We start from the raw sequence: 26,131 nt of genomic DNA on the forward strand, positions 1-26,131 counted from the left end.
ACCTTGTTCGCTGGCACTTTTAACCGTTTATCGAATCTCTTTCCCTGTGCGGCGTCGCCTAAATGGATTCACACTACACACGTCGATCAACTAACTGATCGTTTGAATTACAATGTCGCGCAATGCTTGGCGGTTCCCAATTAGTTCCACATGGCTGCATCGAGAGGAATGCAGTAGTGAATCACAATCGACGTTTCGCAGTGCAAAAATTCTACGAAGAACTTCGGAACGTCCCAGCGGAGCAACATCCACTTTCGCCAGCATATCCGTCGTCGAAGTCCACGAAGCTACTAATTGGCTGCTTGTCGTTATGTATGCTACGTAGGCAGCATAATCAGGCCGAACGGTTCGTTGGTAAGAAAGCTTATATCAATTTCACATGGTAGTCTTGCGGTTTCGCACTTGATAGCGCTGCTTTTACAGCTGTTAGAACGATATGTGTGATTTATATTGCGAAGAACTTTTTTCACAACGCGTGTGATGAACGATCGATGATAGACTACCGCACTGTTTCAAAAGCAAACAGAGATGCACTCTAATGATACATATGACGCTTTACGGACGATCATCGTTGATGTTGTAGGGCAGGGTTTGAGCGTGCTGGTTGTGATAACTTACTCGTAATAAGTCGCGAAACGTAACTTTGAGTAGCGAGAGATGTATGTGAGAGTTTTTGTGCCATTGTACAGCTGATGGAAGAATGTATGAATCAATCGGAGCATCACCATAAAGATAGTACACGAGAAAAATTGGACGCAGAGTTACGTGTATTAAAACCTGTTTTTTTTTTTTTTTTTTTGGACCTTTTGTCTTTTTGATTGTTTGTCCTTCGACCTTTTGTCATAGGATACACAAATATGTTAGGTACGAGTTTTTTTTATTTCTCAAATAACAATTGGCAAAGAGTTAAAAAAACACTCCGAGAAATCCAACTAGGAGTTTTAAAAAATCACTTAACATAAAGAATTACCATGCTCACGCAGTTACTGATCAACCTCAATAATGGACCACTTTGGCGTACAACATCGGACAACTATCTCAAAACATTTAAAACATATTTTTGACAAGTCGCCATCTATCATTTTTAACGTTAAGCATAACATTCAACTGCAAAAAATGTTGTTTTTGTCGAATAGAGTGTTGCTCTTACAAAGCTTTCAAAATATCGTCGTTTTCTGTGCAATCAGCAATCGTAGTCTCCCACAGGTGATAGAATTCAAATGTTATATCATAAACACTTTTCACTCACTTAGAGTCAGCATGAATTCATCTTTAGACATATTTTTTTCTTGATTCTAAATACTGAATAATAGCAGTTACAAACAAGTGATCCATAATAAGGACCAGGAACTGATTGTTTGTCTCAATTATGGATCACTTCCAAGGAAAGTGGATTTCCGACGTTAAAAGTATTGGATTTGATATTTTCAGGCAATAGCATCAAGATAAAACACGAACAACATGTAAATTGAACATTTAAAATGAGTGAAAAGCTATGGCCTTGGGCAAAAATATTTCATGTTTCAACTACTACAATGCAATATCATCAAAATAAAATCTCCAAAAATATATATAAAATCAGAGCAGCAACTTATTTAGAGATCAAATATGCTAGAAAACAATGACAATTACCTTGGTAAAATGGCCAAGGCGTAGTTTCTTAAAAATGATAATTATCTGAAAAGTCCCTCCTGGTATTTTTTATTGGTCCATTCCTAATTCCTTTCCCTACTGACCATAAAATGACATTTTACCCTTGTTTCCAGCTCCAACTCTTCTACTCTTTGCAATAAGATTTGATACATTGTTAACTTTCACCAAATCACTACAATACAAATGCATTGAGAAGAAAATAATTTTTTTGAACTGCTTTGTCAGCAGCTCTTGTCGGCATCACCACACCCATCTTAAGTTACAATAATCGTGATTTCCAAATCAGAGATTCTTGAAAAATTTTAAATACCTAGATCATTGAAGCCTGTGTAGATTCCGGGATTCCATTGTGAATTCTGGGATTTCAAGATGGATCAGAAGATTCCAGTGTGGATGTGTTTGTAGTGTGGATCGAAGGATTTCAGTGTGACCCCTGGGTTTGTAGTATGAATCGCAGAATTTCAGTATCATTCCGGGGATTCCAGCGTTAACCCTAGAATTCCAGTGAAGATCATGGGTCTCCTATGTAGATCCTGGTATTTCAGTGTAGATTCTTCGATTTCAGTGTGGTTCCTAGAATTTAAATATCATCCAGGTATTTCAGTATGGATCTAATCAGGATTGTAGTGTAGATCATAGGATTTCAGTGTAAATCCTTAATAGCACCGTTACGTTTACTAAACCGGTCACTTACCTTTAGATAGAAGGAGCTGGATTCTAACCGCCAGCTGTCAGTTCCGTACGAGGGGAAGGAAACCAACTATTTTCTGGACCAAAGTCAATAGAATTCAAGGTGAAAATCGTATTTCTCCAACGGACTACCCGGATCGAGGTGTGAACGCCCCTTTTTGGGCACGGGAAAGCGAGCAAAATATCAAAAGGGTGTATATGAACCAATTGCGGGGTTTTCAAATAGAAAGTAACCACCAAAGCTTCTAACTTACATGTCTACATTTATTTGGCCTCTTTAGACCCTAAGGAAAGAGACATATCATTGATAAGGTGTACTTGCGATTTTGGTGATGGTGGTTGGTGCTGTACGGTGGCTAGCTTGGTGGTAGGCGGTGGCATGCATCCATCGGAGGGGTGGCTTTCACAGAGGTAACTGGTGGCTTCACTGGGGTGGGGTTTTGACGAAGGCTGAATGCTGCCGCAGAGAATGCGTTGGGAACCTCTAAGCAGAATGGTGGGGTTGGTGGCATACACGGACGCAGCAAACTGGCGTACACGGACGCGGCGAAACTGTTGATGGAGAACACGGACGCAGACAATGCGTTGGAAACCGACTCTATCCACAACTCGGCTTACTGCCGATTCCCAAAATGGAGATGGTGGGGAATGGTCTTCAAAGGAGATCTTCCGTCTGCAATTTCAGAATCCTCCAGATGACGGTGTCTTGGGTCTGGGTATTGGAGTATTTTCCAGTTTAGACCGGTCCAAAAGGCCTTGGGAATTTCTGTGGATGGACAAAAAGAAGTCCTCCGGTTTAGGACCCCGAAGGACAAAAAGAAAAGGCCCAGAAGTGGACCTATTCCGGGATATTAGCACACCTTAAAAATTGTCTCTTTCTTCCTTCACCAATCTAATATTTGATTACAATAGTAACAAAAGAATTACCTTTTCTTTTGAAATCCTATTCAACTATAGGAAATAACTGAAACTTTTGTTTGATGGTTCTATTGTTTTAGCTGTATAACAAAGACACATTATAATTAAAATCACATAATACATTTTTGTAACTAACCGTACTTTTAACTATTTATCTTACTTCTTAACACTTGCGCACTATTAGCTTTAAGTTTTAACTAGCTTTTAAGTTTTAACTAGCTTTTTAGATCTAAAAGAAAAACCACAAATTAATTATATACACCACAATTTTACAAACAAGTGATTAACCTTGACGCCTTCGAGAACTCGTTCAACATATCTAATACCTTTTGTAGATCAGAAATATACTCCTTAAATAAATGCTTAAATTCATACCCATATTGTCAGAGTACTGGGCGATGCTTGTGGTCAACCATTGTCCCATGGAGAACCCGCTGTAGAATGGCCAATCCAGGCCATTCTATAGCAATATTAGAAAGAATATCAACGAAGATGGGGTTCTGAAATACCTTCGTTGTTGTTTAGAAGACGAATAAAAGAACCATTATAATATTTACAGTAAAATTCAAAATTTATTAATATTGCAAAATGTGGCCAAGAATAAACCCATTTTGTTGCCAAAATCGGGGGTTGCCAAAAAAGGGGGCTTATCAGAAACGGTGCATGTCAAAACATGAATGTCAACGAAGGCTAGACTCTGAAATACGATTGTTGTTATTTAAAAGACGAAAGAAAGAAACATGATAATATTTACACTAAAATTCGCATTGCAAAATGTGGCCAAGAATGAATCTAATTTGTTGCGAAGCATGTCAAAAAATAAATCCCAACGCATCACAAATTCACCAGAAATTCTTCAACAGAATTTTTCAACGATACCTCAAAATATTCGTCCAGGAATTACACAAATGATACCTCTAACAAAGTTTAGGAAGAAAATGTCAAATAATAAAATGTAGAAAGGATAAAAGGTCGAGAGGACAATAGGTCAAAAATGATTGGAATTATTTCCTTAGGAAGATTCAATTTTGTTCAAATTTTGAAGAAACAACAGTATTATTACAGCCATTTTTTTTTTGTACAGATTTGCGTAAATTTTCGTTAACGTGATAATAATTATAAACTTTGGAGAGCAGAAGTATGGGGCTCTGTACAAATATCATCCTCTCTCTTTCACTCTACCATGAAATTAGTGAACAACAAAGCCAGTAAATGTCAAATTCCCATACATAATCAAAACAGTGCAGAGCCCTACTGCATTTAAAAGTGAAAAGTGAACTGCGATCTGTCAAATTTGAGTACCTTTTGGGGACCGGTACTGCAAAAGGTACCCAAATTTGACAGATCGCAGTACACTTTTCACGGCATTATGGATTTTTCTCTATTACTAAGAATTCTGAAACCCCTCTCATCCATCAATCTCTTCGTAATTCATTGACCGCCCCTAACGTAAACCTGCACCAATTGAAGCGTTCTTCACAACTTTTCTCAATATTTTTTCGCGGCTATGATATTACTGCTTCTAGGTTAGCCAACTTGATTCTTATGCTTACAGTAAAGTGCTTTAATCGAATTGCGACGTGACAAAAAGGATGAAAATTTGATTTTCGCAAGTTGGTTAACCTATTTTTAAGGTGAAACAGCTTGAAATCAACTTCTGAGATTGCACTAAAACTTCAAAGGCACAAATCTCGCAAATCAGGCCTCCAACAACGGCGCACTTTTTATTTTGGCTTTGTGCACTAGCAGAAAGCTTGAAATAAGAAGATCAGGAACGTTTGCCTACTATTTCTCCAGTTTTGTGCCTTTGAAAACCCATTGTGACGGCCATCTTTGGATTCCGAGATGTTTCACCTTAAACGCAGATTAGTATAATTCATATAGGGTGCAGAGCTACATGGGCACTTCCATGATTACTTTGGTATGGGGGGTTTTTCTCGGTCGAATTATCTGAAACTTTGCAACAAGAAGCGCTTCAGTACGACGCATATTGTGGCTAAATATGAGCTCTGTAGCTTACGAAATACCCCACTGCCGAAGTGTAATAAAAGTGCCAAGAAAAAGATCCGGCTCCCTATTGAAATTTATAATCTAAAGCTCAAACTACACAAGACAGTCTTATGGAACCAAGAATGGATTAGAACGTTAATTCATACGACTATCTATGGATTTTGTTATCATGTCAATGCTGGTTCACAAGATCATATTACGAAATTTCTACAAGGTATTATGGAAACAACATCTGCCGAAAATCATACGATGGTCTTATGAATTTCAAAGATTTTTCTTGTGTCGTAATTCCATAAGCAAATCTTATGACAGTCTTACGTCCGCATGCGTCAGTGTAGTCTTCTAAACTCAAAGAGCAACGGCGTTTTCCTATATCACTCGGAGCAAGGAAGTGTTTTCAAGCGTTTTTATGCGGAATTCTGCAGCAACATATGCTATAATGCTTCCACTAAACGTCGAGATTATATCAATCGATCATATACTGTTATTTTAACTCAGGTTTAAGGAGTCATTCAAATATTACGTAACCCCCATATTTGAATGACTCCTTAAACCTGAGTTACCTCCCCCACGTAACAGCTTTTGTATGGGAAGTTTCAATTTTTGGTATGGACCGTAACACCGTGTTAGATCCCCTCCCTCCCCCTGTTGCGTTACGTAATATTTAAACAATCCCTAAGTCACACTGCTCTTTGCCTTCAAGACCAGTGATGATTTGCTGCAAACTCTAGGAGGAGGGGGTCTAAAAATTAAACAAAATACCGTGGCGCTTATGGACAACCCCTGCAGATTGAATTCTGCTAAAATCTAAAATTCAATGGAGCACGTTCCAAGAACTTCCGAGCGTTTGTATTCAGGTCAAGAATATATCATGAATGCGTGCAATGATAGATGTAGACAGTCCCCAATATTGATCTGCCGCCATCAGTGTACGCAGTACACTCGAGTCTCGTTCCTTGCCAGTGTCTTGCCCCTAGGCCACTGAATATTTTAATTTCTGCAAATGAAGCTTAGAGTAAGGTGGGACAAAAGTTCGACCTTAGTGGTATAATCAAAGTTTCCAGGAAAACAATAGCAGTTAAAACAAAACAAATACCATACAGTGAACCTTCAACATATTGGCTATAATTTTGCTGAACAAACTTTTGTCAAAATGTTTACCCATTTTTAGTTATAACAGTTTCAAAATTGATTGTCTTATTCGAACTTTTGCCCCACCGGTGGGGCAAGAGTTCGAATCTAGTGTGGGGCAATAGTTCGCTGGCTAAAACACAAAATATCGATCATTTTATGACAGGCATACTTTACACCAGCCGTAAACTTAAGTTTGACGAAAAATACACACTAAATTTTCATCAAAAAATTGCCCAAAACCGGGTTAATTGTAATATACTCAAAAATAGCAGTTTTTCACAAAACTAAGTGGAAATGTAAAATTTTGGTGACAATTTTCACACGTTCAGACAAATTTAACTAAATTTGAAGATAATATGTGGATTTTTGGCAATTTGCAAATGTTTCCGTGATTTTATACATGGGTCGAACTTTTGCCCCGCTGATTCGAACTTTTGCCCCATTATGAACCAAAAATTGTTTTCAAGCATTTATGCAAAAACTAATACACCTCAAAGCAACCTTATGATAGGCTTAGAAACGCCCTTACATAATATTCAAAAAGATTTTATCTTCAATTGGTTCCATGGAACGAAAGTTTGACCAAAAATTACAATATTCACGTCAAAAAACAACAAATAGCCATAACTTTTCGAAATCTCAATCGATTTTTATGATATTTGGAGTGAAAGTCTCTTACTTGAATAGCATTCGAACCACCATGACATTTATAAGATTTGTTTTGAATTGAGCTGGAAATCTTAAAAAGAAACTCTTACCCCACTCGAACTTTTGCCCCACTTTACTCTATACGTTTTCTCTTTCCAAAACCATATTGTTGTGAAAGGGGGTTGAAAAATTTTTCGTTATGACAGTTTGAAGGAGGCAGAGGATCCTCAAAAAAAGTTTTAATAATAACTACCGAGGGTCCACCAATTTGACCAACCGAATGCAGTTTCTTTACTTCTTCGACAGGAACTTTCGAATGAGCATATATTTAAACATTTTTAAAGACCAAGTGTAAATAGTGGACCGCTCTCAACGAGAGTGACTCATTATAAATTTTTATTTTAGGGATTTTCACAATTCTATTTGATGATGTGAGTGAAATTTCGACCTACTGAAGTAGATCCGTGTTATATAAATAAACTAAAAATAGAGCAACATAACTTCACAAAAAACAGATTATAAACTTTTAAGAACTTTGCCGCAATAGCACAGCATTAACCAGCGACAGCACCACAATGTTCACGATGGCAATAACTGCCACACCAATGGAAGCGATCATCTTCAGTCTCTTCCAGCGTTGGTCTCTGTTCACCTGTGAAACGTGCATGAACGCAAGAAAATCTCAAATTTAGTGAATAATCATTACAAACGAAATTCACAACTAACCGATATAGTCAGCATCGAAACTCCGAGCAGTATCTGCAGAACCAACGACATGATCAACATCCCTACGCACACCTGGTACACTTCCGTCTGCTGCTGATACTCGGTCAGCAAACGCAGCTGGTTGGAATTGGCCGCCAAAAAGGCCACATTTAGCGCATTCTCCACCACATTTCGATAGATATCGAAACCCCGAGATTCGCCATCTTCACTATCGTTCCTTCCAATGGCCCTTCTCAGGCGCCTGAAGTTCTCCTCCGCCTGTCTGTTGGGGGTGTTCTCATAATTGGCCCACTCATTGTCCAAATGCGGTCGAACTCGATCGACGTTTCGGTCCCAAATGACCGGATTGGTCAACACTTTTCGCTGCTTTTCGTTTCCGGTGAAAACGTGAACCGCCCCGTTTTTACCGTACTTTTCCGAGGCACTTCTATTGAACGAATTGGGAGGATCACAGGAATCAACGTTGTCCATTTTTCCCGCGCAAATAGTTGGACTGATAGAACTGACAGTTTCGATTTCAACTGAATGAAGAACGGTACAACAAAGCGCGAGTCAACCTGATGAGCAGGTAATTATAGTAATTTATTTCGGTTAACCAAGTGGCGCACATTATGGCGGTCAATGTTAATAGGACCGTTCTGTAAGAAGCCAAACATAGTACAAAATGCACAGGTTAGGTGCATTCAAGCGATACAGACATGGTATCGATGATCGATGAGGATAATACGTGGAACAGGGGCTCCCAATGTATGCAATGTTTTCTAGAGTATCTTTTTTTTCTGACGTAGGCAATGGATGAACTGATCTCTCTAAAATTTTCCGAACGACAAACCGAATCAGCCCATGCTTTTCTATTCAAGACATAAAGCAAAGAGGGCTGCCAATCGTGGTAAATATTAATAAATTTGGTGAATTGAAAACCGCAGTCTAAATTGGTGTGAAATTCACTAATAAAATTGTTATTTAATATATTTTATAAATCGGAATGCTCGTTCTTACAAAAATATTCAAATTATTTTGTTGAAAGATTCCGTTTAATGGAATGATTTCTCCCGGGAATTTATCCGACTTTGTCAAAAACAAATTACGAGCGGTAGAAATTCTACAAAATAGAACTGATGTCCCATAATGTAAAATCTAACATTTAAAATGTTGTAGTTATAATGTTGTCGAACGAATAAACATGACTGAACAGAAGAAAATTGAACTGACAACAATAAAATATTCGTTGTTTAGTAACAATGTTAGCGTTTATTGGGACTTGTTAACAAGTGTTTATTTATGGACCATTGTAATGAAATTTCCACAGCTCGTTAGGCAATTCTTAAATTTTACGAGGTTAAAAGTAATAACATTCTGGATGGAAAGAAATTGTTGACGAATAGCAATAAGCAACTTATCTGAAAATATGAAAACCCTACACAAAAACTGTCTTCAGAAAACTTGATCATTTTGTCTAAATCTACAACTTTGCATGGTATCTCTACCATGAAGCTGTTCCTTAATTTTTTTGAGTTGTGTCAACACTAAACTCTTGTTGGACACATCACTCAAAAATATATAATTTCAAGTATTACTCCCGATATATCTCCAAAAATTGAAGAGTCTTAAGATTTGCCCAGCAATTTCTTCGAAGATTTCTCAAGGAATTTTACTACAAATTCCTCCGAAATAATCTACAATAATCTCTAACATCATTTCTCCGGAGATTTTCTAGGGATATCACCAGTGATTCCTTTAGGGATTCTTCCGGGAAGAACTTTTGATCACTAAGTAAGAAACTTTAGTAGTTGAATAACAGTTATTCAGCTTGAATATGCAAAGGTTTGTTAAATTCGTGTTCAACAAAAATGTTTGTTGGGTATGGTTTTTGAGACCCAACAGATAAAAATATTTAAATTCAAATGTAGTGTAAACTGAGGCATAGAGTGAAAATAAACCAAATTCATCTATTTTTACGGCATTTCGTTTACTTTTCAACCAAAGATACTTGAATGTTACATGATCGTGTAAATTTAAAGTGCATTTGATTAAAAAATAAAGCGATTTATCATTGAAATTTCAGTTTATTTTGATGCTTTGATCTAGCTAAACAGTTTGCGAAAAAGCCCATTTTTTGATAAATCTTAGGTATTTCTACGCTAGGATATAGCTTTCATCTGAGACTAAAAATATTTTAAGCGGCCATTTTGAATTTGCCGCCATCTTGAGTTTTGTTATTTCACCATTAGAGCACCACTCGTTTAGAATTCTGAGTTTGAATTCACAATCTGAGAGCTAAGAAATAACTGAGTAAGATAGGCTACAAAAACTAGGTGTTCTACGATTTTGACGTATATGACGTTAGTTGTACAACAAAGAAAAAAGTTTTTAATCGTTGGTATCTTCTTCGAGTCGAGTGAAGAATACAATCTATGGCAAAAAGTCTAAGGACAAAAGGTCGAAAGACAAAAGGTCGAACAGACAAAAGGACGAAGAATAAAAGAGAAGGAGCAGAAGGTCGAAAATCTTTTTTCAAAGAAGGAAAAAAATTCTCACCAAGCATAACATATTCGACCTTTTGTCCTTTCGAACTTTTGTTTTTCGACCTTTTGTCCTTTCGTCGTTTTGTCTTTTGTCCTTTTGTCATAAACCTGAAGAATAAGAGTATTAATTTAAGTGAAAAAATCAGGAGGCCATCTTGGATATTGACGCCATTTTGATTTAAACTTGTTGAATGTTAATAATGCCGTATCGAATACTTTACTTGTTCTTATTTTCCTGGCGTTACGTCCTTACTAGAACAGACCCTTAATTCGTTATAAAAACAGATAATTAAATAGGAATTTCATTTGACAATGCATATTTGGTACCAGAATGCTTCTTTGGCATATCTTTAAGTTCAGGAATAGCATTCATTCTTTCATCAATTTGGTCTAAAATCATTGATTGAAATGAACAATCAATTAAACAGCTGAGATAAGATAAGAATGAAAAAATCTGATTGTTTTTTCAATGGATGCCTCATAATTCAACATGATGAGCGCTAAGATGCTTATCTATTGCATATCATATATTATATATCAATGGTTGCTATTCAACAATCAATTAAACAGCTGAGATAAGATAAGAATGAAAAAATCTGATTGTTTTTTCAATGGATGCCTCATAATTCAACATGATGAGCGCTAAGATGCTTATCTATTGCATATCATATATTATATATCAATGGTTGCTATTCCGTGATTGACCGGAGTCAGTGAAAATTCACAAAGAATCAACTAGAAGTTCGGCTGGATTTGGCCATAATCTTCTTCAGTGTGCATAATTCAGTGCCTCTAGGTCAATAACGGCGCCGGCCACGTCCTTGCAGTCAGGTGTGTTTGAGGGAAGGAATGTTAGTGCGTAACCTTTGCTATTTGGAGACCGTGTTTGCCTCTGCATCTCCACAAAGGTTACTGCGAGGGATGTTTGTTAAGGCCTTTTGGTGCGTCATCACGAAATGGCTTCTTCCAAAATCATTAACATATTGTTATGATAGTATTGGTATTTGCAACATCGATGAAATATAACTGCTTATCACCTGATTTAATGGATAATTTATGCGAGGAAAAATGCTTCAGGTGGTATTTCAATATTTAATCAACACTTTCAGATACAACATTATCAATTTAGCGACAATATACAAGAGATTTATATTCTCAAAAAAAAAAATCTCCGATTTCATGCCGCATTTCATTGTCTCACACAACTACACTTGTAAATATATAAGGTGCTTACCCTTTCCATTGTAATTCTGCAGCAAGCATTTGTGTTTTGGATTTCATATTGCGTTCACTACACTTCCACTAAACAAATCTTTGATTCACTTTCCTTAAAGGAACACATTTCAAACGGGAATCAAATATTTATAAAGTTTTATCAACCGCATCACTCAAAACTATTATTGCGATGGTTTTCATTTGCTGCGAATCGACGCCTCCATCGCACACTGAGACATGCCTGTGTTTATAGTCTAAAATATCCATATCTGTTGTATTAATTTTCAGTGCGGAATGTTTAAGTAAAGCATAGAAACTTGAAACTCATACGTTGTTTGTTTTTCGATTCTCTAATATTACTGAAACCATCTCTACGAAGCATAAAATCATACCAAATATTTATCAATTTGGACCACCCATAATAATTGAAAAGCTCCACAGTGCAATGCGTCGGGATGCGTCGGGACGCGTCTATCGTGTGTGCACAATCATCGCGATCGTTGAGCGCAGTGATGTCCATTGGCGTAAATAGGGAGGGGCCAGGGGGGGAATTAGAAGAACTGACTTGATCCATTTGTAGTGGTATTGTTAATTAGAAAACCAAAGTCTTTTCATATTTTAAAAGAAGCTGCGATATTTTGTGATCAATTATCTAGAACGAATACTTACTGGGAAATGTTTGGGTATGAGAGTTATGGTGAAGTTTTACAAAAACAAAAACTCGTAGATAAACAATGGTGCAGTAAGCGAACTTTTGTTTGCATACATTTTGCATACATGTCACAACCATTTTTTTCAATGTTATGTTGACACCAATTTTCTGAAGTTTTTAGATTGAAAAGATAATAAGACCATGTTGCTATTTGTTTCTGTAGAATGAACGTAAAACTTTATTCATACTGAAGATCGTATTAAGACACGCTTTTAATTCTTCTATAAGTGTTTATCATTAGACCCTTTATTTTATTTATTTTTAATATTTTTTCTTGCGCCAATTTTTTTAGCGTCTTACGTAGTTTATATGGACATTACATCAATTATTTTTGTTTGTCTTTGTTAACGAGATTTTTAACCCTGGGCTAGTTCATTTCGAGACCAACAGCTTCACTTTCCTTCCAAATGAAGTCGCCACTATAACTTTTTGAATCATAAGTGACTACCTCCAGAATAGGATTCGACCCCAGGTCCTCGACGTGTGTTCTACACCAGGTCCGTCACCACATCAATTCGGTTCAGAGATGTTTTTATACGTTATAAATATATATGCATTAATGTAAAATTTCTGTAAATAGAAGACGTTGCGTTATTTGTAAAAAAAATACATAAAATTTGTTTCTAGATTAATGATAAGATATCGAATGTTTAGGAATTCTAGCTCAAAACAAATCAAAGCTTATAAATGCCATAGTGTTCAAGTAAGAGACTTTCATTACAAATATCATAAGAACCGATTGAGATTTGGAAAAGTAATGGCTATTTGTTTTTTTTTTTGACGTAAAAATTATAATTTTTGATCAAACTTTCATTGCATGAAAATAAATAAGGATAAAAACTTTTTTGGTTTGCTTATGTAATGGCGTTTTTATGCATCATAAGGGTGCTTTGAGGTGTATTAGTTACTACATAATTGCTTGGAATCGATTTCTGGTCCATAGTGTGGCAAATATAATCTAGCAGAGATATTTACAAATTACCCCTAATTCACATATTATCTTCAAGTTTGGCGAAATTTGCCTGATCGTGCGAAAAAAGTCACCAACATTTCACATTTTCAGCTAGTTTTGCGAAAAACGATTTTTTAGGCTTTGGGCAATTTTTTGATGAAAAATTAGAGTGTTTTTATCTGTAAACATAAGTTTATATAAAGTATGTCTGTCGTAAAAGTGTCGAACCCCACCGATGGGGCAAAAGTTTGTTAAAGACAATCAGCGAAATAATAGCAAATATGTTGAAGGTTGGATTTTATTTTCAACTGCTATTGTTTTTATAAAAATTTTGATTATACCACTAAGGTCGAACTGCCTTACTATGATTGGATATAAATAAATCCATGAGCAAAATACCTTCCATCCTGTTTTCTTCAAACAACTGTTATCGTACGACTTTGCTGATGACAGCTTTATATATATATATATATGAATATAAAAAAAAAATACTTCAATCCTTCAATATGGTGGTAGCCATGCAGCTTTAGGATTTAAAGTTTTTAAATCTAACAAAAAAGGTATTATTCAATCCTATGTACAAATTTTGGTTTCGAGAGGTTTAGAGAAATGAATCATTTGCAACAGAAATGCTGAGCAACAATAATTCATATTTTCAAACTAGAAAGCATTTTTTTAAAGGCTTGAGTGATACATTTAAATCTTTATCTTGTTTTATAACATTGCAAACATCTAGTTTAAATCGAATTGGAAAGGTAAATCCTGATGATAATCTGCTTTTAAATTCTTGTATTCTATTCGAGATCTATAAGATTGGGTTGAATACGTCATCTTGGCAATATAAAACGTAAACATAGATTTTTAAATAAGTTTTTACTATTTTTCCATAAAAGTGACATTTGGTATCTAAGAAAGTTGATCAGTCGGTTTTGGACGATTTTTAGGTTTTGATCTACCTCTGTATGAAAGTGCGCCACTAAAATCGGTTCACAAATATTATCGAAACAAGCATTGTTAAGTTATCTAAATCCTTTACGACTTTTATCTCTCATGAGAAGGGGCCTTGGCCCCCCTCAAGTCTGATGGCTATTTACGCCCATGGTGATGTCAGAGTTGATATCTGTTAAATCATTTAATGTGTTAAAGCATTTAATGTGGATTGATCACAAAAATCATTAAAATTCTATTAAATCAGTAATCTTGTGATGGAAAAAAAATTTGCAAAATGATAAGTTTTTATAATATGCAGCAAATGTTCCGAAAACAAGCATATAACAATTGCTAGAAAAATCTGTCACCAATCACCTGGCAACACCGTCATCCCTTGCAAACATAAACCGTACCGATGCATAACAAAAATATGCGATAAATCCAATAAAAAACAGAGAACTTCCATTGCCCTTATGTTATATTTTTTGTTTGTTTGTTTTGAAAATATACATGGAAAGGCGACACTACTACTATTACATCAATGATGATTCTAATGATTCTTTGAGTTACACGCCGCTTCACCTTAATGGGGAGGATCGTTGGGTCAAAGGATTCACTTGATAAGTGATTAGACCATGATAAATAGTTATTTGTCAGATATAAATATGCTTTTATGAAAAAATAATATTTTCATTTGATATGAACAATTTATATGTAGAGGAAAATTATGCCGACACTTGAGGTGACAAACCATTCAAAGTTTGTTGAATAAATACCTAAATGTAATATTCCTACAGCTATCAGGACGAAAGCATGTGTTATTATGTTTTACTTATTTGAAAAGAAACAAAAAACTCAATTGGCTGGAACATCATAAAACACTCTTATTCTTATGCCGACACTTACATTGGCGAACCACCCAAAGTTTGTTGAATAAAGTGAACCTTTCGCAAGTCTACACTTGTAGTGTCGAACCATTCAAAGTTTTTTTAATTACAAAAATAAAGATAAAAAGAAAGGGGTGTTTGGAAAACAAAAAATGTTAAACATAAATAATTCATGAATTAGAGTTTATGTCGACACTCACAGTGACGAACCATTCATAGTTTGTTGAAAAATCATATTTACGTCCTACCGTTGTATCGATTAAATGTGCAGTCATACATATTTTATAGATTAGAAATAGTAGCATGAGACGAGCTCACCAATTGATCCGTCATCCTTGACTGAGCAGCAACAATCCACTTTCAGCTTAACTCGTTTGTTCGGCTATATAAAAGATCCTGCCCTCGTCACCCGCTCCCGCAGGAGCAAGCGTCAAGGTCAAAAGATCAAACAGAACTACTCAACATGATGAGCGCTAAGATGATAGAAAAACATTCAACCGCTCGGATTCCAAGACGGATGCCAAATTTTTGAATCTCAAAATGATACTACATTGGGACAGAGTAGTGTTGGATCCGCTGAATCTGTTGCATGCTCCTTGTGGGCGAGCGACGGAATCCGGATCCATTGTGTCCGGTTCGCGTTGCGCGGAAGAAAAAACGAAATGCGCCGGTGAAAAACAAAAAAACGCGACAGTAGAGTTTGATACGTTGAACCTGTTGTATGCTCCTGTCGAGCGAGCAACGAAATCAGTATCGTGTCTGGTTTGGATAGTGCGGTCATTCGTGAATATGCTCATGTATTCATTTCGAATTATATATTTATCGTTTACCAAAACGAATCCTTTCCCATATCCAAACTCCTAGTGTTTTCTTGTGAAAGTGCAGAGGACTCCTCGGCTTCTGTAAAGCAAGTAACACGTCAACATTTCCCTCCCATTCCCAAATTGACCTGCATTCGGACGCAGCCGGCGCCGGTATTGTTTATTATAATAATAAGAGCACCAGTATTTACACATTGAGGATGATACTGATCCCGAGTAGCGTCTGTTGGTTCCCTGTGTAAGTACAGCTGTTCTTGCAATAACGGAGTAGCAACTGCAGGCGGTCAATCATGCTCATGCTCATGCTCATGCTCAAATGATACTACATTGGGACAAAGCCTGCCTCTCAGCTGTTCATTTTCGCTATGATTAAAACGATACTTTATGGCAAAGAAAATCAAGGAATTGCTAAGCTCAAAAGCTTAAGATATCCTCTGTAAATAAATGCACTTTTGGCAATGTTTTATATTACAACTACATATATCACCACGGCTCCATCCCATTACCCCGAACGCCATTACTCTGAACGCCACTACCTCGAATGGGTCACTACCCTGAAAGCCATTACCCCAAATGGGTCATTACTCCGAACGCCACTACCCCGAATGAGCCATTACCCCGAATAGTATGAGATACAGTGCAGTATCTTGTTTTGCGGGCAAAAATGCGTCTCTAATGAAAACTGGTAACAAATGGCGCGTAAAATTCTTCGGTAAAATGTTCATCATATTTTTCCTTCGTTTATATGTCAGCTATTCTTTCGGAATATCTTGTTGGCAACTATCTTCTTCTCATTCTTACTGAGACAGTGCCTGTATGCACTCAGTGGGCACTTTCGCAGTTCAAAGGTTAATTCACATAATTCATAACGCCAAAAATTACCATTTTTGGCACCTACCCACCCCCTCGTACCATTTTTGTATCGAAATTCTTCATATTGTGTATGGGCTGTAACATTTTGAGGACAACCACCCACAACATTTTTTTCCCCTTCAGCGTTACGAAATTTGTGAACGTGCTTTTAATAAAATAAGCCTTTTATTGACTGAGAGCTTTCCTTGTCAATTTACCGGTATTTGGACTTCTTGATGGTGTTCATATTTCAATTTTGTTTTTAAACAAATATTTTTCTTTCTTATGAACATAGGTTCTAGAAGTTTTCCCTTCTTTCTTAAATAGGCTGTTCTTTTAAATTTTTGTTGAATTAGCTAGTCCTAATATTTCCATATAGAATAGCTTTTTTAAAGGAATATATCCCAAAGGCATTCACAGACAGGTCTCTGATTGCTCACCACTTTTCTGCCATCGTCATTTCTTCATCGTCTTGAATTAAAAAATAATATATTTTTTGTGATTATCCCGTCGAAACTCAAATTAATGTTGCCACAAACCAACGAAAGTTTTTACTGTAGTGACATCGGCACCCGTTTTTCTAACATGTACAAGCAAGATTCCTTGCTATAGCAGAACAATTGTCTATCGGGTTGGTCTTTAAGCAGGTTCCATAGAACAACAGTTGCAGCGACTATGTCTAGGTGATCTTCCATTAATATCGTTTATGAAACAAAATCTCCAAGAAGATCTTTATGCTATTAGCCCGACACCAACAAAAATGAGTAAAGGACGGTACCGACGTTTAATTAGAGACTTTGCTACATCCTAATTTTGTGGATGGAAAAAAGGATAGCTATCCTTTTCATAATAAATTCACCCTTCTTTTTGAAATAGGCTGTTCTTCAAAGCATTGCAATATGGATGTGTGATTCTCATCAAAATTAGAGGACAAATCCAAACAAAACTTAGTGTGTAAAAAATATTTGCTGAAAAACTAGCTGCTTTTTAATCTTCTAATATTTGAAAAATACATTGTTGAGCCATACTCGTTAAATACTCATAAGGAATAGTACAATTATCTCCCCACTCTCTAACTAGAATAAGTCTCAATATGTTATACATTCGGGGTAATGGCGTTCGGGGTAATGACCCATTCGTGGTAATGGCTTTCGGGGTAATGGCATTCGGGATAGTGGCATTTGGGGTAGTGGCGTTCAGGGTAGTGTCATAGAGTCATCACCACAATACGCAATCTATAAATTTCATTCAATGAAAAACAATGCATATGGTTAAACAAATGTAATGTTTATTTCAATCAATGGTTTAAGACGGTTTTGATTCATTGAATTCATTTATTCATTATTCCTGAATCCAAAGATATATCGAAGAACCATTCAGTTGTCAAACACACATTAGAAAAAAATTCCTATGTTATAACCTGTTTTCATAGCTAATTACGCTGAGTAGCAGTCTCGGTTCCAATATGGACGCAACGCCAGTAATTAGAAGAATAAGAGTATGCATAATTTATTTTAGATGTTGTCTCGAAATTCAACATGTTGAACAAGGCGAATTCTACTACTTAAAATCAAGATGGCATCAAAATCCAAGATGATCACAATTTATTTTTTTTTCACTTAATTTAAGAATCTATGACAAAAGGTCGAAAGACAAAAGGCCGAAATGACAGAAGGTCGAAAGACAAAAGGTCGAAAGGACAAAAGGTCGAAGAACAAAAAAGAGAGGACCAAAGGTCGAAAATCTTTTTTCAAAGAAAGAAAAATTTCCCACCAAGCAAATCAGTTTCGACCTTTTGTCCTTTCGACCTTTTGTCTTTCGACCTTTTGTCCTTTCGACCTTTTGTCTTTCGACCTTTTGTCCTTTCGACCTTTTGTCTTTCGACCTTTTGTCCATAAACCGGTAAATACCATTGCTCACCTAGTTTTTGTAGCCTATCTTACTCAGTTTATTCTCAGCTTTTAGATGGTGATTTCATAATTTTAAACGAGCGGTGCGCTAATAGTGAAAAAAAACGGTTATTCAAACAAAACTCAAAAAAGCGGCCGAACTAAAAATGGCTGCCCAAATTTGTTTTAGTCTCAGATGAAAGCTATATCCTTCTTCTATACGATGCCACTAATTTTGCTACGTGTTCCAAGGGAAATATGAGACATATCACGTGAAGAAACACTTAAAATTTATCAAAAAAATGAACTTTTTCGCAAACTTTTTAGCTAGCTGGCGTAAGAGGGGTCCACCAACTTGAGATAACCGAAAGGACCACCCTTTAGTTTTAGCATATACTAGCGATCAGTGACATAAAATTGGAATTCTAACGATGGGGGCCGATGGCGGCCTTGTTTTAGCGAGAAATGCCCAGGGATTTTTCTTGAAACTTCGCAAGAAGTTTCCGCAAGAATGCATCCAGTGAATCTTTATAGATTTCTCAAGTATTTTTTAACTGGGATTCTTCCGGAAATTTCTCCAAGGATTGTTTCCAAGGAATCCTTCCAGATATTCATCCTGGAATAGCTCTATAGGGATCCTTGCAGAGATGTCTCCAATTCTTTCTACAGGAATTACACTAGAATCATCTCTTCATGGATTACTCCAGATATTTCATCAAAAATGTCTCTATGGATTCCTCCAAGGATACATCCAGCGATATTCCCAGGTAATCCTCTTTAGGGTTCCATGAATTCCTCAAGGAATCGTTGCATGGATTTCATTAGGAAGTTTTCCAAGGAATTCACTGGAAATTCCTCCAGGGATTCTACAAGAAATTACTTTACGAGTATTTTGAGGGATTCCCCCAGAAATTCCTTAAAGAATACCTCCTGAAAAACGCTACGTAAATTACTCCAAGGAATTTTCGAAGTACTGTTCCATGGATTCCCTCAGCAATTTCTTCAGAGATTCGATCTGGCTTTCTCCGGACATTCATTCAAGAATTTCTCTAAAAAAATCTTCAAAGAAAAAGAATTTTATCTTGGAATACTCTAAGAATTTTTCCAGGAATTACATTAGAAAAATCGCTACTTAGATTCCTCTAGGAAAATCGCCTTATTGATTCCTCCAGATATTTTTCCGGAAATTTCTTCGTAGATTCCTCCAGGGATTTCTTCAGAAATTTATTTGCCTACAGCAATTAACCCAAAGATTCCTACAAGAATTTCTCCAGAGACTCCTCCAGGAAAATTTCTCCAGGGATTCCTCCAGAGATTTGCGCAGGAATTTCTCCAAGATTTACTCCAGAAATATCTCAACATGGGTTCCTCTAAAAATCGTTCCAGAGATTTCCTTTTCAGGAATTCCTCCAGAGATTTCCTCGGAAATTCATCCAAAAACTCCTGCAAAATTTATTTCTGAGGATTTTCCAAGGAACCTTCCAGAGATTAGGCAATGATTCCCCGAGGAGGAACAAATAACTCCCCAATAACTTATGCATACCATTTTTTGGTATCATACCAAAATTAGGTATTGTTCAGTTGTCAATACCTCAATTTGGTATTATAATGGTATTGAAAAAAATCTTTCAAACAATTAAAAATACTTCATTGAGGTATTGAACAGCTATTGAGGTCTGCTGGAGGTATTGAACTACAATTGAAAAATTTCATTTTTATATGAAAATCCATCAAGTATTATTGAGGTATTACAATACCTGATCTAGTTATCAGTTTGGTGTGCGTAGAATATGCTTGAGGTATTATTTGAGGTATTTTACCTCTTATGCAGGGCTAATTCATACCTCATTCAGGTATGTAGTATTGGAAATTATCTGGTATGGAATACCTCAATTTGGTATTCAGTAGTTATTTTCTTCTGCTCGGGTCTTTAAGGGATTCTCCCGGATATTCATCTAGAGAAGAAAAGATGTACTGTAAAGATTTATTCATGTAATACCACAGATATTTCCCATTTTTTTTCATAGAGGGGACCATCTAGAGATTACTCTAAGGATTTCTCCATGAATTTTTTCTAGATGTTCCTCCAGGGATGGCTCAAAGAATTTCTACAGCTATTCCTCCAGGAATTTATCCAGGTGCAAAAACTTTTTCAGTAAAGGAGTTCCTCGAGCAATTCCAGGACAAGTTCATAAAGGAATCCCAAAGGCATTCTTAGGGTAATTTCTGATTAAATCCTTGGAAGAATGCATGAGGGACTCTCTAGAGGAATTTGTAAGGTACCGCGGGGCAAGTGAGAATACGGGGTAAGTGGGGCGTTTCGTCATAGCTCAACTAGGAAAAGTTTTTCATGGGGGTATTCTTCTAGAAAGTTGAAGATACAATGACAAGGAATGTGTTTAGTACTAAACATATTGTTATTTTTATTACCATGTGGTTCATGTAACAGTTGTCAGTTCAGCGCCATTTTCAACTTGCATGACAAATTGTGACACGTTCCACGTCTTGCATTGACTCGCAAAAAATAAATGTGTTTAAAATCGAATTTCCATCAGTATGCTATAATTTTGAGTATTATTACAAGCTGCTAACGATAAACCAGTATTTTGTTTTCATTTCATATGAAATTTTCGATGGTCTATCTTACCCCAGAATATATTTGTACCTGGGGTAAGTGGGACCTATCAAAACAAAAACCAGAATCAAAACTTTTCGTACACGTTTCATACATTCTCCTAGAGAGTAGCACTAAAACATTCAAACAAATGATTTTTATCAAAAAAGATCAACCTCAAATTACATAATTGCATAGGAGAGAAGAAAAGTGTTATTATTCTTTATTTTTTATTTTTGAAATACGACTTCAAAATTGAACAAACACACAGCTGAAATTTGAAATGCATCATGAGAACGATTACTTTTCTATTTTATTTGAACTTTATTTGTTATTTCTACCAAATTAAGTAGAGATGGAAAACAATTCCACCCCATAAGGTGGTTTTCTGCCATGTATATAAATAATAACAAAACATATTTATAATTTCGTCAATTATTGATTGTTTATGTTCTACATTTTAATAAACAACTTATAAATGATATATTTTGAACATGTTTAATACCTCTTTACGCTTTTATTGAGGAATTTTCAGTTAATATTAAATGTGAGGTGACATACTATTAAATAAAGGGTTTCTTCCTAAAACGTAACGTATTTTATGGTTGATCCCTTATGTACATCAAATATGTACTTAAAATTAAAAATCTATGAATTATCAATCCTATTATTGTAATGGTTGACTTACTGATGTGGATTGACGCATGAAACTGGATGTGTCCCACTTGCCCCGCTTAGCGAGGCAAGTGGGACCATTGGCTCATTCTAAAACTTTCTTCCAAGGTTTTCACAATTTCGAAATTATTCGATTAGTTTCATGCACACACCAGCAAATATGTTGCCAAAACGTGATTGTGTTGTTGGATTTGAAAAATATTGACATTTGAAAATTTGATTGAACAATTTGTTTGAACTATCGTTTTTTTCGTTCCCACTTGCCCCGCGGTACCTTACAATAAATTTCGGAGGATTATTTGGGAAAATCTTTGGAGTGATTCATGCAGCGATTTATTTGGAGATATCTCTGGAAGATTTTTTGAAGGTAAAGCTTGAATTAAATTCATGCAAAATCTCTGGAGGAATTCCTGGTGGAACCTCTGAAAAAATTCTTGATGGAATCCTTGAAGAAAAAACCGGAATAATTCCTGGAGGGATCTCAAGGGGTCTACTTGGCGAAATTTCTGCAAGTATGCTTGGAGGAATGTATGCAGAAATCACTGAAGAAATAACAGAAGCATGTTTTTAAGATCCATGGAGAAATTAGATAATGGATAAAGCCAAGAATTTTTGTAGAGATTTTCTTAGCGGAATCCTTGGAGGAGCCTCTGAGAAGATTTCTGGAGGAAGCTCTGTTGAGATTATATATGAGCCTCGCAATGTAATAGCAATGAAATTTCAATCAGAATTATTTTCTGACTATTTACCCAATATGCATTATTAGTCTCATATAGCACTTTTGAGGTGTTGGTTATTTTTAGAAATTTTATTTTCATTCCATACTGCCATAAAATTTACACTTGATATTCCATTTATGCATTGCCTACTTTTGTCGAATGTTACAAATATGCAGTTATGAGCATCGGAGGAATTGCTGACGGTAATCCATTCCGATTGGAGCCCATTCGGAACCGGTCTAAAAATCTAGTAACGATCGAAAGTTCGCCCTGGAGGAACTCGTAGAGGAATTCTCGGAGGAATCTCTGGCGAAATTCCTAGTGAAATTCCTTGAAAAATCGGCGTAAGGATTACGGTAAAGATTATCTTGGGGGAATTTATGATGGAGGAATGTTCGAAGGAATTTCTGTAGAAATCTCTTGAAAAGCGTCTTCCGAAACGGTTGGTGGAAACATTGAAGATATTTCGGGAGGAACTATTGATGGAATCTCTGCTTGCTTTCCGGAAGGAATTCCTTGAGCTATATTTGAACTGTTCTCAAAATTGCCGTTTCGGTCGAAATTTCTCATTTGTTAGCAATAAAACGTCATGCTAATTATAGATTCAAAACATAAATAAGTACTTTTTGAATGGTAATAATAATGTTATGTTTGTGAGGCAAAGATAGCCGTAGCGGTAAACACGCAGTTTTTCAGCACAAAAATGTTCGATTTCATAAGTTAGGAAAAGTCAGGAAATTTAAGATTTCTTTATTTTTTCTTTACAAAGCTACAGCTCTTTTAGAGTGCCAAATCAAAATGAATTCCAGAAAATACAAGCACAGTGTATTGAAAAGACTTTCAATTAATTTTTAGAAGGACTAAGAGACAGGCACAAGACAGGGTTCAATTGATAAATTTTATTTTCAAAATTGTTTACTTATGAATCCTGCCGTAGAATTTCCATAGCATGATCGCGAGAGCGTTGAAATTGCCTTCTTCTTACGTTTTTAAGAAGAATCAAGAGTTCAAGATTATCGCCTATAATCACTAATGCGAATTTTACTTCACATTTTGGTATTGCTACCCCCTTTGCTCCAACAATGGAATTTGTTAATGATCCTAATTAATAATTTGTAATGATCCTATTTATAGTGATTTTGAAGATAACTTTCAAAGTAAAAATCTGACGTTTAGTATCATAGTGATCGATTTCTCTTCATCGATTTTCTCTTTAGCTAATTACTTGGCCGGACAACTATTTTCGACAGCTATTTTTGATTCGTTAGATAGTACTCATCATCCTTTATCGTACTGCACCGTAAAATGTTTCGAAAACCGTTTGAGTTTGGTGTAATAATGCAAAGAGAAAATCGACGAAGAGAAATCGATCACTGCGGACACGCCTGTATGATGCTCAACGCGAGATATGTTGAATAGTTAGCATTTAGCAACAAGTTTAAGAACCACTGTAGCGGCTATCATGCGTATAACTTTTTATGACTGTTCACGCATAACAAGTGAAAAGAAGTGCGAGTCCCCATGCTTCTTTGAAACAATAATGGTTCGTCTAACGGCATCGAATGCAACGCAAAAACTGATAGGAAATGAATCTCTTATGGTTCGTCAAACAGTTCGGAATCATCGTGCATCTTCCGTGTTTCATTTATGATTCTTTGTATGTAGGCACACGTGGTCGTAAATTTTTCACACGAATGGTTTGTGAACATGATTGTTGTTCGATATGATCGATTAAATGCTTCTGTCCGAGATGATTCCTGATATCAGTTTGATTATATTAATCCCAAATTCCTAAGCAGCTGGTTTAGTTCGTTTCGTACCATATTGCATTAGCTCCCTGGTTGTTGTTGGAGCTCTCGAGACGCTTTGTTCAACGTATACAAAGAATTCAATCTCTATGTGCCGATTTCTTCATGTCTAAGCGACCGCAGTTTGTCAGAAGTACAGCAGACCATCGGTTCAGTTCGAAGTTTGCATGGGCTTTCAGCACAAGTTATTTCTTCTAGGTTTGAGTGTCGGTGCTATTCCCTTTCTTGGTGACAACATGACATATCAAGTGACTGAAGAGGATACCGGTGATGAACCTGCGGATCAATTGCCTGTTCAGCAGCGTGCCACGCCGCGCCCGTCGGATAATGGCAACTACCAGAGTAACCTTGCTCTATCTTCGACTACGGTTTTTGCTCGCAGCAAAAGTGATCTGAATTTGGCCAGCGGTGACACAGTGAGTAATTCACCAACCACATCCAGTGGCTATGTAGACCCACGAGCTCTGGGCTACTCCTCGAGTACAATGGTTCCCTTGGCTAGACCAACGAACAACAGAATTCGCAGGGCTGCTTCAATTCTACCACCAATCCCGCCAAGATCTTCTAGAGACATGGACGTTATGGTCCACCGGCGAGCCAATTCCAATTCCGAATCCAATCCGTACGACTTTTCCAAAAGTATCGCCGAGTCGGCCATGGACATCTCTCTGTTGACAGCTAATGCCAACCAGCTGAGACTGCTCATTACCTACAACCAAGGGTCACAGACATATATGGCGTGTATAACGTTCATCATTATGTCCCTGGTATTGCAGATGTTGGTCGCCGTCACTATGATCATTGTTTCAGTAAGTAAATTCCGAGCATAGAAGCCGTTTCTCCATTCCTGATCAATATCCCTCTCTTCAGTTGATGAAACAAAACCTCATGGACACAACTCGCCAGAAGCTGAAGATCATCACCTCCGTAGGGGTGGCAATCATAACGATGATCAATATCCTAGTGGCGTCGCTCGTGGTGGCAGAAGCACCCAATTCAATGGCCACTACTGCAGCCGGTACCATTATGATGATGGAAACTATGCCGGCGACTTTTGCTGCTGTTAGTACGACAGCTATGCCATTGACCACCACTACCATGGGAGCCAGTGCCAGCACCATCAGCAGCACGGTGGAAACCATGCTAGATGGGGGTTTGAGTACGCTGGCATCGAGCTTGCTCGCCAATGTTACTGGAACGTGATTCGGCTTTATGTCGATGAAATAGAAAAAAACGATGGAATAATCCGGAAACAAATTTCCAAGATGTGAATCGAAATGTTCGTCTCAATTGACGGATTGAAGATAAGTTTGAACAGAGATAAAACGATAATCAATAATCTACTGAGATAATCTTAACAAAAGTAAAATAAACGTTATTTTCTCTTTTCTGGGTAAGTTATTTTTATTCATGCATCACTAAAACTAATCCTTTCTGGTGGATGTCTCTCTTCATTATCGGCTGCAGCCCAAGCTCTGCGAGTCCAGCGTTCATCCATTGAATATACTGTGCTTCAATGCTGAGTTCTGAAGCCACCCGACTCCAAATTTAACCTGACTGCCTGACACGCCTTACAGAATTTTTAGCATTAAGACTAAGCAATTCGCACAAAATCGTAGGTGGTACAGTCCTAGACCATTGTATAGGTTGCCTCCTTCCCGTCTGTTATCAAAGACAGGGATTTAGGACTGATATCTGATTCTTCGAAAAGATTAACGCATCCTCTAACAGTCGAGATCTGTCCTGGTCACAT

General features: G+C 36.7%; 2 protein-coding genes across 7 annotated transcripts in view; one reads left to right on the plus strand and one right to left on the minus strand.

Annotated features, from left to right (window-relative positions):
- LOC5575155 (ninjurin-1) overlaps positions 1-720 on the minus strand; it is a 14,144-nt gene extending 13,424 nt beyond the window's left edge. The window contains exon 1 of one of the 6 annotated variants that reach the window (XM_021846612.1): positions 403-720. The gene's annotated coding sequence lies outside the window, so the exon portion shown is untranslated. Of the gene's footprint in view, positions 1-2; positions 112-402 lie in introns of those variants that run through there. The other 5 variants (XM_021846611.1, XM_021846610.1, XM_021846608.1 and 2 more) reach the window with 5 other exon arrangements.
- Positions 99-25,775, plus strand: LOC5575153. The gene is made up of 3 exons (XM_001655480.2): positions 99-354; positions 24,577-25,187; positions 25,249-25,775. Exons 1-3 carry the CDS (start codon positions 123-125, stop codon positions 25,579-25,581), a joined length of 1,176 nt encoding a protein of 391 aa, XP_001655530.2. The 5' UTR covers positions 99-122; the 3' UTR covers positions 25,582-25,775.
- The last annotated feature ends 356 nt before the right edge of the window (positions 25,776-26,131 follow it).

The sequence above is a fragment of the Aedes aegypti genome, chromosome 2 (genome assembly GCF_002204515.2).
Source record: "Aedes aegypti strain LVP_AGWG chromosome 2, AaegL5.0 Primary Assembly, whole genome shotgun sequence".
NCBI classification, from domain to species: Eukaryota; Metazoa; Arthropoda; class Insecta; order Diptera; family Culicidae; genus Aedes; species Aedes aegypti.